At 36.4% G+C, this 16,155-nt stretch overlaps 1 protein-coding gene across 1 annotated transcript in view; it reads left to right on the top strand.

Moving 5' to 3' along the window:
- SORT1 (sortilin 1) overlaps positions 1–16,155 on the top strand; it is a 53,261-nt gene that overhangs the window by 19,294 nt on the left and 17,812 nt on the right. Inside the window, exons 2-8 of the mRNA XM_081324330.1 lie at positions 5,270–5,329; positions 7,627–7,700; positions 9,545–9,647; positions 11,053–11,217; positions 13,114–13,187; positions 14,637–14,686; positions 15,930–16,060. Coding sequence (XP_081180456.1) covers positions 5,270–5,329; positions 7,627–7,700; positions 9,545–9,647; positions 11,053–11,217; positions 13,114–13,187; positions 14,637–14,686; positions 15,930–16,060 — 657 coding nt within the window. The remainder of the gene's footprint in view (positions 1–5,269; positions 5,330–7,626; positions 7,701–9,544; positions 9,648–11,052; positions 11,218–13,113; positions 13,188–14,636; positions 14,687–15,929; positions 16,061–16,155) is intronic.

The raw sequence follows: 16,155 nt of genomic DNA, 5'->3' as shown, positions 1-16,155 counted from the left end.
TGACCATTGCAGCATCCCCATGTCACATGTTCAAAATTCAGATGTTTGGCAACTGGCATGTATTTATGACTTGTATTGTCCCAAGATCACCTTTTCTGACCTTCTGACAAACAAAGCCAGGCTCCCTTAACAAGTATATTACTAACTTAAGAACTGCAATGATTCACTTAATAACTGGCAAGACAGGTCATAAAATGGAACAAAACTAACTTAGCAACTGTCTTGCTTAACAACAGAAATTGTGCTCATAAGTTGTGGGCTACCTGAACTTGCTTCCAAGGAAGATGACCTTAATTTTAAGACTCACCCAAAGAAATATATAGAAGGAAAATGAATATAAACAGAAATCTGTGCCACGTCCAGCTTATGATTTTAACTCTGTCAACTGTTCAATTGTCAGTTGAAATAAATGTATAAATGTTCAAAATAAATGTTGTATAGCAACCATCAATTGATATAAAATTGCTGAGAATTTAAGCAGCAAACTTTCCATATATTTATGAATGTGGAGTTTATAAATGTTACTTAGTACCTTAATGTGAGATAGAGTCTACCTACATAGATATAGGTAGGCTGTACCTAAATAGGTTTTATAAATATACCGTAATTTATAAGAAGGCCCTGAAAAATACGGAAATCAAGAAAATTGATAGGACCAAATTCCAAAATAATTCTGTCAGAAATGCTTGTGAGCAACAGAAAAAAAGTCCTTTATTAGAAACCAACTAATATATTTGTCATTGAACTGAGCTCTGGTGAGGACTTTCCTGTTCCAGCCATGCTCCAAGAAAAACCACTTCGCAGTAAGAAGCTAGTTCAGTATCTGGAGGAGTCAGACGGTGAAGAATGTAAATCTAACAGCAAAATATATTTGCATTTGTTTCTACTGTAGTGAAAAAATATTTAGTAAACAGAAATTGATTTCAAATACCATACCTTTTAGGGGGCCGTCTGATGGCATGAAATGTTATGTCTTTTTTCCAATGTTGTAAATATTTTTCTGTGTTTTTATAGTTATAGCATTCACTTTTGTTCTTGATAAAACCATAAGTAATAAAAAAGTGGTAGTTTACCTTTTTCCTACCAAAATACAAATTTGGTATACAAATCCAAATAAATAAATAAATAAATATTAGGAAATGCATGCACTACTAAATAAATACAAAAAAAAATAGCAGTAAAAGCTATTAAGAACTAACAAAATAACTTCAGATGCCTAGTATGTAGCTTTGTCTTGGAGTCTCAAAATTAATAACATACGGCTGCAGTCTCTAATAAAAGATTACAGTGCTCTGAAAATGAGGACTAATGTGGAAGAAACTGCAAAGTGATTCAGAGCACAGCTGTTCTGAAGAAAGTAGGAGGATTCAAATTAATTGTCCTACAGGATTCCGGTGTACTTCTTGGACTGCTGTATCAAGAACGGACCACTCACTGCTGAGTAAAATTTCTGAATGCAGAAATTATTTTGAACATTTATACATTTATTTCAACTGACAACTGAACAGTTGACAGAGTTATAATCATAATACTGTCAGTACTGTGAGGCCAAAAAGGAACCATAGTCTTTTTATTAATAAAATGCCAGGAAGTAACTTTCTAATGCTGTTGACATAAAAGAGTTGAGCGTAACCTTGGAAAATGGAATACAGTAGGTGATTATTATAGAATTAGAACTATAGGCTCTTATAAAAGTACAAAAATTGGGAGAAAACTATGCAACCAAATTTTTCAGTACCTAGTTTTTCATATTCAAAACCAAAAGGCATTCTATGAAGCCAAAATGGCTTTAAAGCCAAAATGTTACGCAATTCTCTGGAGAAATCTGATTAGTCAATAATTCTTGAAGAGGAGTTGGCTGTCACAAGGATTCCTGTGTGGGAACCCAGCGTCAAATCTATCCTCAGCCATGGAAACTTTGTTAGGTGACTTTGGGTCTGTCCATTTCAACTCAGTACAGGTATTCTTCGACTTATTTTGTGTTTAGTGACCGTTCAGAGTTACTAATGACATTGATTATGACCAGTTTTCACACTTACGACCATTATAGCATCCCTATGATCATGTGATCAAAATTCGGTTGCTTGCAAACTGGCATGTATTTATGACGGTTGTTGTGTCCCTGGGTCACGTGATCCCCTTCTGTGACCTTCTGACAAGCAAAGTCAACGGGGAAGCCAGATTTACTTAAGAATAGTTTGACTAATTTACCAGCTACAGTGATTCACTTAACAACTGTAGCAAGAAAGGTTTTAAAACTGGCAAACTCACTTAACAAATGTTTCACTTAGCAACAGAAATTTTGGGCTCACTTGTGGTCGTAAGTCAAGGACTATCTGTATATATCATGGGGTTGGGTGATTTTTTTAAAAAAAAGTAAATTGCTTTGAGCTCCTGGAGGAAATGTAGAATTAAATGCTTGGGATTCTTTTAAATAATAATAATAATAATAATAATTAATAATAATAATAATAATAATAATAATAATAATAATAATAATAATAATAATAATAATAATAATAATAATAATAATAATAATAATGCAGGAAACCCTATACCATTACAGACAAATGGTTGTCCAGTCTCTTCTTAAAAACTTCCAGTGTTGGAGCGTTCACAGCTTCTGGAGGCAGATTGTTCCACTGGTTAATTGTTCTAACTGTCAGGAAGTTTCTCCTTAGTTCTAGGTTGCTTCTCTCTTTGGTTAGTTTCCATCCGTTGCTTCTTGTCCTGCCTTCAGGTGCTTTGGAGAATAGCTTGACTCCCTCTTCTTTGTGGCAACCTCTGTAATATTGGAACACTGCTATCATGTCACCCCTCACCCTTCTCTTTGTTAAACTACACATAGTACCCAATTCCAGCAACCGTTCCTTATATGTTTTAGCCTCCAATCCCCTAATCATCTTTGTTGCCCTTCTCTGTACTCTTTTTAGAGTCTCAACATCTTTTTTACATCATGGTGACCAAAACTGGATGCAGTTTTGTTGTTAAGTAATATGTTGTTAAGTAATATGGACAGTACAGTTCATTGGGTCTGCTGTGGAGCCATCCAGCAGTTTAAGATTTTTTAAAAGCTCTGTTTCAAGTCACAAGTAATAATAACTCTTGGTTTTCTCTTCATTTTTCTGTCTTCCTTGCTCCTGTTTAACTTATTCTTCCCCCAAATGCTCTCATCTAGTTTTACTGCTGCTTCTAAATTTTAACTCTACCAGTAGGCTGATATTTAGCAACAAAGCTAAAGATATATTTGAATTAGATACCAGCTTTTAGAATAGTTCAGGAGAAGCATTTATATTACCCCTTCTGTTTCTTTATTGAGGAAGCTGTCTGTTACACAAATGGCTCTTAGCAACCTCTTCCTCCTTCAGACTGGTTGCTAATTACAGCTGTTTCCATAGCCAAGAGTAATTTAACCCTATAGTATCAGTTTTCTCTATTTTATATACCTGTATAGCTATAACACAGTGTTTGCTTCTTTCTTAAACTGTTATTCATATGAAACACATGGCTAGTTACAATTATAATTTTTATTTGTACAGCATTCAATATATGGTGTTCAGGAAAGCAGTATCAAAACGAGACTGTGTTTTGCAGCACTTCTTGTGTGCCCTCTTCTTCCCCCAGGGAACCAACAATAACACCTGGATTCCTGAGGATGAAGTCCTTTGTTTGGCTTTCTGAACTGTAATTGTGCCAATGTTGCATTGTTAATGTGCTTTTATTTTTCTTACTTTGAAGTAATAAATATGCCTGGGACGTTTTCATCTCATATATTTGGAGATTCAGGGATTGTGTGTTTCATATTGATTCTTAACACTGATCTTGGTTGATCAGTAGTATGTTTTCTACTTTATAACAGTGTTTGAATTGTGATATTTCTGAGTCAGGTGCTTACAGAGCTGTAAAGAAAACATTGCAGCCTTTGTAGAAAAATTAGTGATTTGAATTTGCTTTTGTTTTTCTTTCTGAAGTAATATCAACATATATCTTTAGGCATACAACAGCATGGTTGGTTTGTATCTTTGGAACATTAAGAGTGTCGTCCTTATGCAACATACAAGATTATTGTTATGGCTTTGAACCTACTGAGCAGGTGTTGGCACAGCCTTCAGGGAATACAAATAAGAGAACTTTGGACTACTATTGTACATTACACAGAGTTGTCTAATGCCATATTCTGATTATGTATTGTGGCAGTTTTTGAAGACCAGTTGCATACTGTAACGATGGATGGTTGGCCTATTTAATTTATGTTTAGCTTACAGTTTTGTTTTGTGTTTTTTTTAATCCCATTTATATCCCGCCCTTCTCGAAGACTCAGGGCGGCTTACAATCTAAAGCACAAATCAATGTGCTTAGCAGTTGCTGTGCCCAAATAATTTTTTAAGCCATCTTGGAAGAGAATGTGAAATGTGAGGAGCCTTTTTTTAATTTATTCCAACTTGGGTTAAAAAATGTTTGAGGGTTCTGATCTTGTACTTCTGTTAATTAGACTGTCTTAATTCTAATACCAAAAAGGGGGGGGGGAACCATGGCGAGAACAGTATTTGCATCAAGTTGGAAATTGCTGTTTAGAGTAATACTAATAATAGTGTTAAATGATACTTTATGAATAAATGTTAATTCTGGGAAATCTATTAGTCTCAGCAATCTTTTCCCAGTTTAGGACAATTCTGAATTATTTTTAGAGCTGTATTATGTACCAAGAATATTTAAATAATTCTGCAAAATAAAACAGAAGGAAGTATGAAAGGAAGTAGTAATGTTCTATGCTAGAGCAAGAATTGCTTTTGTAAGTGTGTTTTGGCATTAGGTCACACAGTAATGTTAAACAATTACAATCTAGTGGGGTTGCATTACTAGCTGTCTGGGGCGTCATGTGACTGTGGGCTGCGCACACATGCTCTAGAGCAGGGGTCTTCAAACTTGGCCCTTTTATGACTTGTGGACTTCAACTCCAAGAATTCCTCAGCCAGGGATGCTGGATGAGGAATTCTGGGAGTTGAAGTCCACAAGTCATAAAAGGGCCAAGTTTGAAGACCCCTGCTCTAGAGGATCAACTCCATAAGGGTTACATTATCTGTTCTCTTGTATACCTTATTGGGAAATTATAACTATTAAATTTAACATGCAATAAGATTGTGAGGAATATGGTGTCCAGAAACAAGTTTCTAGCCCTCTTGGAAGAAAGTGAAAGGGCTACCGTATTTGTTGAATAATGTCAGCAACAAGAGCAGAGACTAAAATGTATCTGCAATTGTCTTTACAGCGTGTCTTCAATGACCTCAGTGGCTCAGTGTCCCTTTCCTGGATTGGAGATAGCACTGGAGTAAGTAAGACTTGGTTGATCAGATATTTTAAGTATTCAGAAAAAGCAAAAGTATAATATATGAAATAATTCCATGCCATGACTTGGTTTTGTACTTTCAAATAAAGATGCTTTTGCCTTAACCTTCCCAAATAAAAAAGAATTATAGTATTTTTGCCTGGTAGGTGATAAGAAATTATTCTCTACAGCTGCAAGCTATTCTGTTTCTTATTTAAAATATTGCCATCTTACTCAGGAACAAAGAACTCTTGTGGGTGTTTTGTTGTGTAAATGAAGTGACTCACAGGTTTGGTAAGTAACATCTATCTACTCATTCAGGGTTGCAGTGATAATTGCTTCAGTGATTAAGCCTTGTTGATGTGGAGAGAAAACCACACATTTCTTAATATCCTACACAGAGCTGTTGCTTGTTCATCCCATGCTGAAAGAGAGTGGTTCAATTTCAGAGCATTTATATATATATATATAATTTTGAGCCAATTTTTAGACACAATTAAGATTATCCATTGTACAGTGTAGGGCAAGTGACAGTAGCAGGATGGAATGGAACAACTCACCACAGCCAACTCACCACGGCCCATTCACCATGACCAACTCACAGCGGGACAACTCGCTGCAGGACAATTTAACAATTCAATTTAATTATTTAAAATAAATTAAAATTATTTTAATTTTTGTCATTCACATTTCGTTCTGCCCCTCCTTTTGCATCCTTTCTTTAATCATTCTATTCCACCATTTCTTTGATATTAGTGTAACTCTTGCTGTGCAGCGAGTTGTCCCACGGTGAGTTGGCTGCTGCAAGTTGGCCATGGGGGAATTGTCATAGACCCATGGCAGAAGGGGTCATATAAATTGTCAGCTGACTTCATGGATAGTTGGATTTAATTGAGCATATTGGGAGAAGAATTAGGGGGAAATCATATATGTTTTTCCAGTTTTTCCTTTTAAACCAGGAAGAGATGTTTGGGAGGTGCCCAGCAGCAGATGATATAGTTTTGCCAACTTCCTTTTCTCTCTTTCAAAAATAATGGAATCTTAAATCGAGTTATTTCTGTCTGCTTCTCATACGCCTTTATTTAAATTACTAATAGTGTCAGTAACTTGGCCAACTTTCATCTCAAGATAAGGTGAGTAGAGTTAAACCTGATTAATATTTAGATAAGAGACTCCCCCCCCCGGCCAATAATTGTGGAAGAATACAGTGGCAAATCATCTTTGTGCCAGTGAAATGTATGGCCATGGCCATACTGAGTTCAGCCCATTGGAATTGGATGACAAATAAATAAACAAATACTAATCTGATGGAATCTTTCCCTTCACTTTCAATAAATCCAGTCTAATGCTCATTCAGGAATTTCACTGATGCTCAGCATAAGAGAACAGACCCATTTCTGGTATTACTGAAAAGCAGACACTTCCAATTCATGATGTGTTAAGATTGGAAATATGTTTTTGGGAGGAGGGGACAAAATACCAAATTCTAAACATTCTAATTATTAATGTCTTAGTCTAATGAGTATATCATCCAGGTATTTGCACAGTTTCAATAATCAAAGGGCAAGTGGACATTCCAGAATGAAGGTGCACAGTTTAAAATATTTTATACTTGGCCAAATGAATGATCATATATTAACTCTGATTCATAGCTCCATCAAAGCTACATAGATATTTTTTAAAGTATAACTCTACTGACAGTTTAAGTTGCTCTTTTGATTAAAGGTTATGAAGGTTTAAATAAATTATTTTTCCTCCAGCAAAGAAAAGGAGAAATAGGGTGATGGTTTAGGATAGGAATTTAAGGATTAGATAACTGTAATAACAAGGGTAGAATATTTTTTCATAAAATTATTTAATATAATGTAATGTATAACACCTAATTTTTGAAATGAACATGCAATAATTTCTAGAGACTTATTCATCCAGCTGTATTAATTTTTATTTGGTTGATCTACCTTTTGAATAGACGCATTGTATGAGTATGCTGAAATGTGGCTGAAAGCAGTTGAGCCTGACAGAAACCAATTGTTAGCCAGAACCCTTTTGTTATCTTTGCTATTATATAGCATCTATTAAAGTAATTGAACGCTATTATTAAAATAGGCAATAAGCTGACTTTGTAATAATGCCGCTTGGGGTGTGTGGAAAGCCCTAACAAGCAGGCATATACATAGAATGAAGGCTACTGCTAAGCTTGTAAGCCACCCTGAGTCTTCGGAGAAGGGCGGGATATAAATGTAATAAAAATAAAAATAAAATAAAAATAAATAAATAACTTTTCCACTTTCTGTTTCCAGGTTATTCTTGTGTTGACTACTTTCCAGCTTCCTCTAGTCATCGTGAGCTTTGGGCAGTCTAAATTATACCGAAGGTAAAGACTTTATAGTTGTCTATAGTTCTATGTAATCAGATATTTATTAAGTTTTCTTTCTTTTTTTAAGTCAGCATTGCTTCAGTGCTCAATTGCTACAAAAGCCTGTTTCCATCCATTAAATGTTGGGTGACCTGTTCCTTTAAAATGCTGCTTTCCTGTAAATATGTATAGTTTTCCATGCTTAACTTTAAACAATGGCAACATAAACCTGTTTTTTTTTAAATAGGAACATGTTGACCCAGGACTTTTTTATCTTAATAGATGAGCAAATATAATCCATCTCTTTCCTCTGCCTGTTGGAAATAACTTCAGAAGCAGCCCCCTTTTTGATTCCTAGTAGCAGGGCTTTTTTTGTCATAGAACGCTCAGAACCTCAGAACGGAGTTCCGGCACCTTTTTTGGATAGAACCTTATAGGGTAGGCAAGGTGGGTTGTATGACATGTGTGAGTTCCGGCACCTTTTTCTTTTACAAAAAAAGCACTGCCTAGTAGAGTTAATAAAACGCTGAGATAAGATGAAGGCCTCACCTACCAATTAACATCTCGTATAATTCAGGCTAGAATTACAGTCATTTATTTTTTTTCTCAGCTGGAAACAAGAAATATTGGTTAGACTTTTTCCTCCAATATTTGCTTTGGTGTAGCTGACTGCTCCTGCTTTTCCATTTTTCAGTAGTTCCGTAGAACAAGTTACACCAGAGAGGGGAAGCCTGAAGAAGTAGTCCTTTTTAGAAAGGAATTGCTCCTGCCAAGGGTTGGCATACTGTACAGTGGTAGTTTGCTCCCAACTTCAAGATTCCCACAGGCAGAAGAGGGATTTACTGACATGCGGTCAGTAAATTAAGTTTTGCTGTGGAAGAACTGGGAAAGCTCCTCTGCTAAGGCTGAGTGGTCTTTCTCAGTCTCATCAATTTTAAGAGGTGTGGACTTCTGTTCCCAAAATTCCCCAGCCAGTGCTGGGAGTTGAGGTTCACACCTCTTAAATTGCTGAGACTGAGAAAGACTGCTCCAGAACAATCCTAATACAGACTGTTTCAGTGCAATAGTTACTGTGTAGATCAGGGGTAGGCAACCTCGGCTCTTTTATGACTCATGGACTTCAACTCCCAGGAATTCTGGCAATTGAAGTCCATGAGTCATAAAAGAGCCGAGGTTGCCTACCCCTGGTGTGGATCCTTCTAGCTATGAGAGAGCACCAGTTTTGAAAACCCTTCTCTGACTGAATCATCAGTGCTACTAATATCAAGCCAAATCAATTTTGTTCCGTAGAGGTTTAGTAGAAGGCGCCATTTATGATTATGGTTCCTACTTTCAGAATGGGTACAGATTTATGGATTTTAATGGCATTTTTTACAGTGTAATTGACTGCTTGTTTTAATTTTTAATTGTGTTAACTATTTTGACGATTACCTGAAAATGAGAGGAATTTTAAAATATGGGAGCTATTTTATATGATAAAGTGTAGTACCGTATTTTCCGGCATATAAAACGACTTTTTAACCCATGAAAATCTTCTCAAAGGTCGGGGGTCATCTTATACGCCCAGTCGTCTTATACGCCGGAAAATACGGTAGCTGTATCTGTGTAAAGGATAATTATCACTACAATTTGTTTTTTTTATATTTGTGCACATATATAAACATTCTATTATTGTGCACATATTTCCTCGTGGAACTAAATCTTGCCATAGAAAACCTCTTAAGTGATTTTTACATTGTTAACTTTTACATTTTTCCAGTTCTTTTTGATATTTATTTTATTGCTTCAATAAGACAAATGATTATTTCAAGCTGTTTGGGTAATTTTTGTCCTTTGTCTTTTCCCCCCCCCTTTTATCTTAGTGAAGATTATGGGAAAACTTTCACAGATATTACAGACCTCATTAACAACACTTTCATCAGAACAGAATTTGGAATGGCTATTGGGCCAGAGAATTCAGGGAAGGTAGGAACAATTAGTTATTACTGTGCAGAGTAGGCTGTTTGTTAGCCCTATACTTTGTGATAAAATTGGAAGTCTTGAGATGAAGGGTCTAAAACGGCTGCATTTTAATAATTTAGCTTAGTATTGGAGAATAGATTTAAGATTGAACTTCAGCTGTTAACATGGCTGGAACTATTTAAGTTTATTACTTAAGTGGATTTAAGTTTATTCTTAGTTTTCCAGTGGTTGCTACTTGCCAAGGCATTCTAGAGGAGTGGTGCAAAAAACTGACAAGGTTCATCTCTGGCATATGACCATCTACTGCAGGGGTGTCAAACTGCTGGCCCGTGGGCCGGACGCGTCATCTGGAAGCCATGCCCACCCCATTGCCGGCAATGGCAAAACTGTCCCGATACGTTGCATGACATCACGTGACGTCACGAGTTTGACATTCTGATCTACTGAATAGCAATAGCACTTAGATTTATATACCGCTTCACAGTGCTTTACAGCCCTCTCTAAGTGGTTTACAGAGTCAGCATATTGCCCCCAACAGTGTGGGTCCTTATGGAATCAAACTCCTAGCAGTGAGCAGAGTTAGCCTGCAATACTGCATTTTAATCACTGCTTCACCATGGTTTCATGAACCTAATGAATAGGTCCGAAAATATTGACTTTTTCTTGGATTTTAAAAGGTCAAAGGAAGGTTTGAGCAAACTGTGTTTCTTAAGCTTTTTTGGATTCCTACTTATCACTTTCCACGTTTGGATTGTGTTTTTTACTGTGCTGTTCAAAATCTGGGGTGCCCTTGACCTAAAGAAAATTGGGCAGCTCTGCAATGCAACCTCACAACCTTACTTGTTAGAGTAGGCTAGTATCATCTAATTCTTCTTTCCCCTTCTTGCTGCACACTGTCTTAAATAAACTGTATAGGACTTGTCTGTCATTAGTGGGGAGATAAGGTTATGGTTTTTCTAACTTGTACTGAATTTTAAATTACTGCCATTAGTTTGCTTCCAGAACGAAAAAAATGTTTTTTTTCTCCCAACATAATTTCATCCTACATTATTGAGGCTGTCCATAGATATAATATGGATAAGATTTTTCTTTCCCTGACATTTCTATCAGAGGGATAAGCAGGAATAGTTTAATGTTTTAGAGATTTCCTTATTGGGTTTCATAAAATCATTTGTGGCATAGCAAAGCAGTTCCATTTGTCATCACAAAAACCATAAACCCAGTGTCTTGCATTAGAATTTCTAATGCTACTTATGCTTACTTTTTTTTCCAGGGACTTATTTTGTACTTTTAAAAACTATTCTAAATAAGGATTCAGACATTCTAATTTCAACACATGACAAACTGGCAGTGGGGATGAGCTCCTATGTGAATGTTTGGGAGATGATTCTCATCTTTCATTTTCTAGGTCATACTGACTGGGGATAGATCTGGACCATTCCATGGTGGAAGAATCTTCCGATCATCTGATTTTGCGAAGAATTTTGTACTAACAGATCTTCCTTTCCATCCTTTAACTCAAATAATTTATCACCCTCAGAATTCTGATTTGTTATTGACCCTCAGTACTGAGGTAAGATTTGGAGAAAGGGGATGGAGGTTTCTTCATTGGTGTGGCAATTGAAATTGTGATCTTGTGATCTAAAATGGAAGTATTTTTTGGGGGGGATGATTTTGAATGACTACTTATAGTCACAATTTCTATTTAGAAAAATATATGTTTTCTAGATTTACAGATGATTATTCAGATATTAGGACAGCATTGAATTAGGATAGCACTGAATATTGTGATTATGACCTGTCCTCAGAGTTCTGACCATCTTTGCATTTATATTATTGCAATCTGGCCATTTGCTAACTGGCTTGCGCTTATGACCTCGTGTTCACATGACTGTAATTTGCATCCTTTTCTGATGATTTCTTCCGAAGGTTAGTGGGGAAACCAGCAGGGGAAGTTACAAATTGCTGGGTAATTCTGCAGAGTTTGCTGTCACTAAGTGATGTGATCATACTTTACATCAGTATTGAAATTCAGGTACCAACTGCTGTTGGAAGTTAAGGGCTACCTATATTTATATTCTGATTTTCCCTATGAAGCTCATGCAAGTTCATATAAAGGTTTTTCTTCATTTTGCCTTTATAACATCAGTTCCGTGAAAAAGGTGGGGCTAAAAAATAGTGATTGATCTAGATGAAACTTGGACATTTTATGGCCCGTGGGCCACATCTGGTCTATGGGCAGTCCCAGTCTGGCCTCTGTTATCAGCAGTGTCAGCAGCAGGGGCTGGGGTGTCAGCAGCATCGGCATCAGTGTGTTGATGGGGGGGCAGTGTGTCAGTGCAGTGTTGGCAGCCACGGCATCAGGGTGTCAACAATGAGGGATTGAGCAGCGATGGCAGGGGCCTTCCAGAGCAAACCATGTTTCTCTTGTGGTTTCTTTGGAAAATTAATTGCCCACCCCTGGCCTAGATAAACAAGTCCTTTTCTTTGAGGATTGTAAAACATTATACATTTGATTAAAGCATGATTGAACTTCTTTAGCCAATTTTAATTGATAGACTTATATTACATAAGCTTTGGTTGGTCCAGAATAATAGGGTCCTAATTGGGAAGGACTGGTTTTTTCAGGAGTATGTAAATTCTCTTTATTTCTAGAGTTTAACTAGTTTCTGCTCTGTTTCTGGGCACATTTCAAAGTGCTGGTTCTGACTTTCAATGGTTTAACCCAGGGGTCAGCAACCTGAAACAGTGAAAGAGCCACTCGGAACCGGTTCCCTCACAAAAGGAAAAACTGGGAGCCGCAAAAACTGTGTGCGCATGCGCGTACATGCACGCATGTGCAGAACAGGATTTGACTGAAGAGTGGAGCCAAGGCGAGATATGCACCTACCCTGCATATTTGAATTGATTGGTTGAACTTTTTTAGTCCCACCTTTTTTTTTTGGACTGCACATGGCAGAGGACTGGGAGCCGCAGGAGACGGCTGAAAGAGCCGCATGCGGCTCTGGAGCCATGGGTTGCAGACCTGTGGTTTAACCGATTAGGTCCAGGATGTTAAAAGAACATTTTCAACAGATCCATCAGGCTATTCTTTATGTTCTTTATGTTCAACAAATTTGACCTTTACTGAGGCCATGTATTTTGCCTGCTAAGAGAGGCCTGTCTCTCTCCTACTGAAATTCAGTTGCTATTGCAGATAATGTTGCTCTTCTCAATCTTACATTTGGCCTAGTGAGTTATTTTTCTTATTGTAAAATGATTTTAAGTTTTTCCGTTTTTTGTTTTTTTCCGGCTTTCTCTTAATCTTCATTGTTTTACATCAGCAATTTTAAATAAATTAGGTTACAGATTAATCTGTACACTATAAATGTAAACATGTATAATTTTACTATGGACTTTTTGTTTTCTTAATTGCCAATCACTTGAATATGATGAACCAATAATAAGCAACTCTTTCTAAATGTTCCAGGGTAGCTTGTGGATATCAAAGACATTTGGTGAGAAATGGAAAGAAATTCACAAAGATGTTTGCTTGGCCAAATGGTAAATTTCTTAATGAATGCTATCCAGGGAAAACTGATAGTTTAATATATATTAAAGTAGCATAAATGTATATTGAAAGTTTAATGTATATTAAAATAAGTGTATATTAAAGGTGCTATACCTGATAGTTTGTAAAAACATGTAAAAAGCTGTTTAGAACAAAGCATTTAAAGACTTTATTTAGGATTACAATTGTATCATATGCCATTTCTGAAAAATAACCCACTCTTGTTTGTATGAGATTTTTTACATTATTTCAACATTTTGTGTACATAGCAAGAGCTGTATATATATAATGAGCCAATTTTGTAACTGTTAAATTCAAATGCATTGCTTTTGCTAATTTTCATCTTGAGTATACCAGGGTAATTTAGTGAGCAGATATAAAATAGTTGGGGAGATGACCACAGGCTGTCATAGGAAACCCAGATTTGGAACAAACATTTCCAAATAAAAGTATATTACATAAATGAGAAAAACTTTTGCATAAGACCTTGGGAAGTTGCTGCTTATTAGCATAGTGATAAACCAATAGTCTAATTTATATAAAAGTGAACTCCCTATTACTATGTGACTGCTACTTTCAGTGAGGCTTATCTGTGGATTTCATACAATCCTAATGCTTCTTCTGCCACTGAATGCATTTTTAACTTTCAAAAATCTTAGCTTGGCTTACTAATTAGATACAGTTTGTGACAACTCATCTCTGTATACATGAAGTTGCCCAAACTGATATCCTTCAGATATCTTGAACTTCACCCCTCATAATTCTTCAGTCAATTTATTGAAAATTAGAACTGAAACGTCCATATTTTTGGGTTACATTACAGCATTCCTGAAACTGAATTTTAAAACAGCTGGAAAACCTACTCTATACCGAACCCAAAATAATACTGTCACACAATTCTGATTTTTGATTTAGTGGTTTGTATCTATTTAACTACACAAAGTGTTATCATCTACCCCAATGTAGTAACAATCTGGTTAATTGTAGCCTTGGTGGCGCAGTGGGCTAATGCCTCCTTAAGTAACACCAGCTGCCTGCAATTAGTGCAGGTTCGCATCCCACCAGGCTCAAGGTTGACTCAGCCTTCCATCCTTCTGAGGTAGGTAAAATGAGGACACAGATTGTTGGGGGCAATAAGCTGACTTTGTAAAAATGCCGCTTGGGGGGGGGCCCAAAAGCCCTAATAAGCAGGCATATACATAGAATGAAGGCTATTGCTAAGCACATTGGTTTGTGCTTAAATTGTAAGCCACCCTGAGTCTTCGGAGAAGGGCGGGATATAAATGGGATTAAAGTTAAAATTAAAATTAAATTAAATTATTTAATACACCATAGTGAAGCCATAATTTAATATATATGAAGCCATCCCACAGAATTGAAGTCTCAATTGTTTAGTTAGCCTTCTACCATTACACTAATTATATTCTCTTGATCTATTCTAGGGGTTCTGGTGGAGCTATCTTCTTTACTACCTACCTGAATGGCTCTTGTAGTAAGTAACCCTTAGTATAATAAACAAAGCTACTTCTGTTTAGAGCTTTTTTGCAGAATTTATGAATTCTTTTCTTTGAGTCCACAGCCTCAAGACGTCTTGACCATAGCTTATTCATCTGCAGTTATTTTAATGTGGGAAAATGATATTCTTGCTATATCTATATATTTGTTTATCAATGTTTGGAATCTTTTCCCTGGGATCCACCCATAGAAAATTGTAGTTATAAAATGTCACTGTCTTGTGACTAAACGTTGTGGGAAGTGTCAAAACCTCAGCTTGCTTGCTAGTGCTTAGGAGTTACAGTAGTCCCATTTTGTTCCCTTCTTTCTCTCTTTCTGCTGCTGATGCATTTCCAATTCACAGAACTTTTGCCTAGTAAATAGGTATTTACTGCCTTTATACGGCATGAAATTAACTTTTGATTATGATATTGAGGGAAGTTTCAGAGGAGAGGGATTTGACATGTGACCCTTGGTTTTCACATATCCCCTTTTCCAAAGTACTTATGAATAACACCTAAAGTTTATAACTATAAAGATAAGAATAATTATAAATCTGACTAGCCATTTTGGGAAAAAATACACCACTATTGTATTAGTGAAACCATAATCAAGACAGCAGTAATTAATTTTCCCTACTTTCCAATGACATACTGCATGAAATGTAACGTTTAGGACAGGGGAAATTTAAGTACTAAATTTTTTTTAACTGAAAGATGCAGAATTGAGCCAGTTCATGAGTGATGGCGAGCAATAAAAGAATCTTTTTATTACAACTAGATATAAATTGCTGCTTATGGAAACCCATATATCAGTGTTTCCCAACCTTAGGAACTTGAAGATGCGTGGACTTCAACTTCCAGAATTCCCCAGCCAGCATAGCTGGCTGGGGAATTCTGGGAGTTGAAGTCCACGCATCTTCAAGTTCCTAAGGTTGGGAAACGCTGCCATATATAACATAACCATAAATATGAATCAACTAGATTGCTGATGTAAAGAGGTCTTCAAGTATTTAATCTGTTTTCTGAGGTAGTTTGGTTTTCCAACCTGATGTTTATGTGGATGTCTGCAAAATGGAAGTCCGTGTGTATAAATTCTTTCTTCAGATGCTCATGTTCACTATGCAGGCTGGGTTCCTGCACAAGGTTGGAAGGAGATTAGTTGTTTCTTTAGCGTGTCATGGAGGGAGCGTGTCTGTTTCTAAATGGAGTGATCTTAATGCATCTATTTCTCTTCTGAAGAAACTGATATCGGATTATTGGAGTTAAAGAAAACTAAAGACTTTGGGAAGACATTCAAGACTATAGGAAACAACATTTACTCCTTTGGCCTAGGTGGTCGTTTTCTCTTTGCATCCGTCATGATAGAAAAAGTAAGAAAACTATGCTTGGGCCTCTTTTGTATTTCTATAGACTTGATGCTCTTTGTTCACATCAGGCTCTTTTTTCTTTCCTCTAATAATAATAA

The sequence above is a fragment of the Vipera berus genome (assembly GCF_964194415.1).
Source record: "Vipera berus genome assembly, chromosome: 3".
In the NCBI taxonomy this organism is placed as follows: Eukaryota; Metazoa; Chordata; class Lepidosauria; order Squamata; family Viperidae; genus Vipera; species Vipera berus.
The sequence above is the reverse complement of the archived record's forward strand: the minus strand, read 5'-3'. Positions and strand labels throughout refer to the sequence as shown.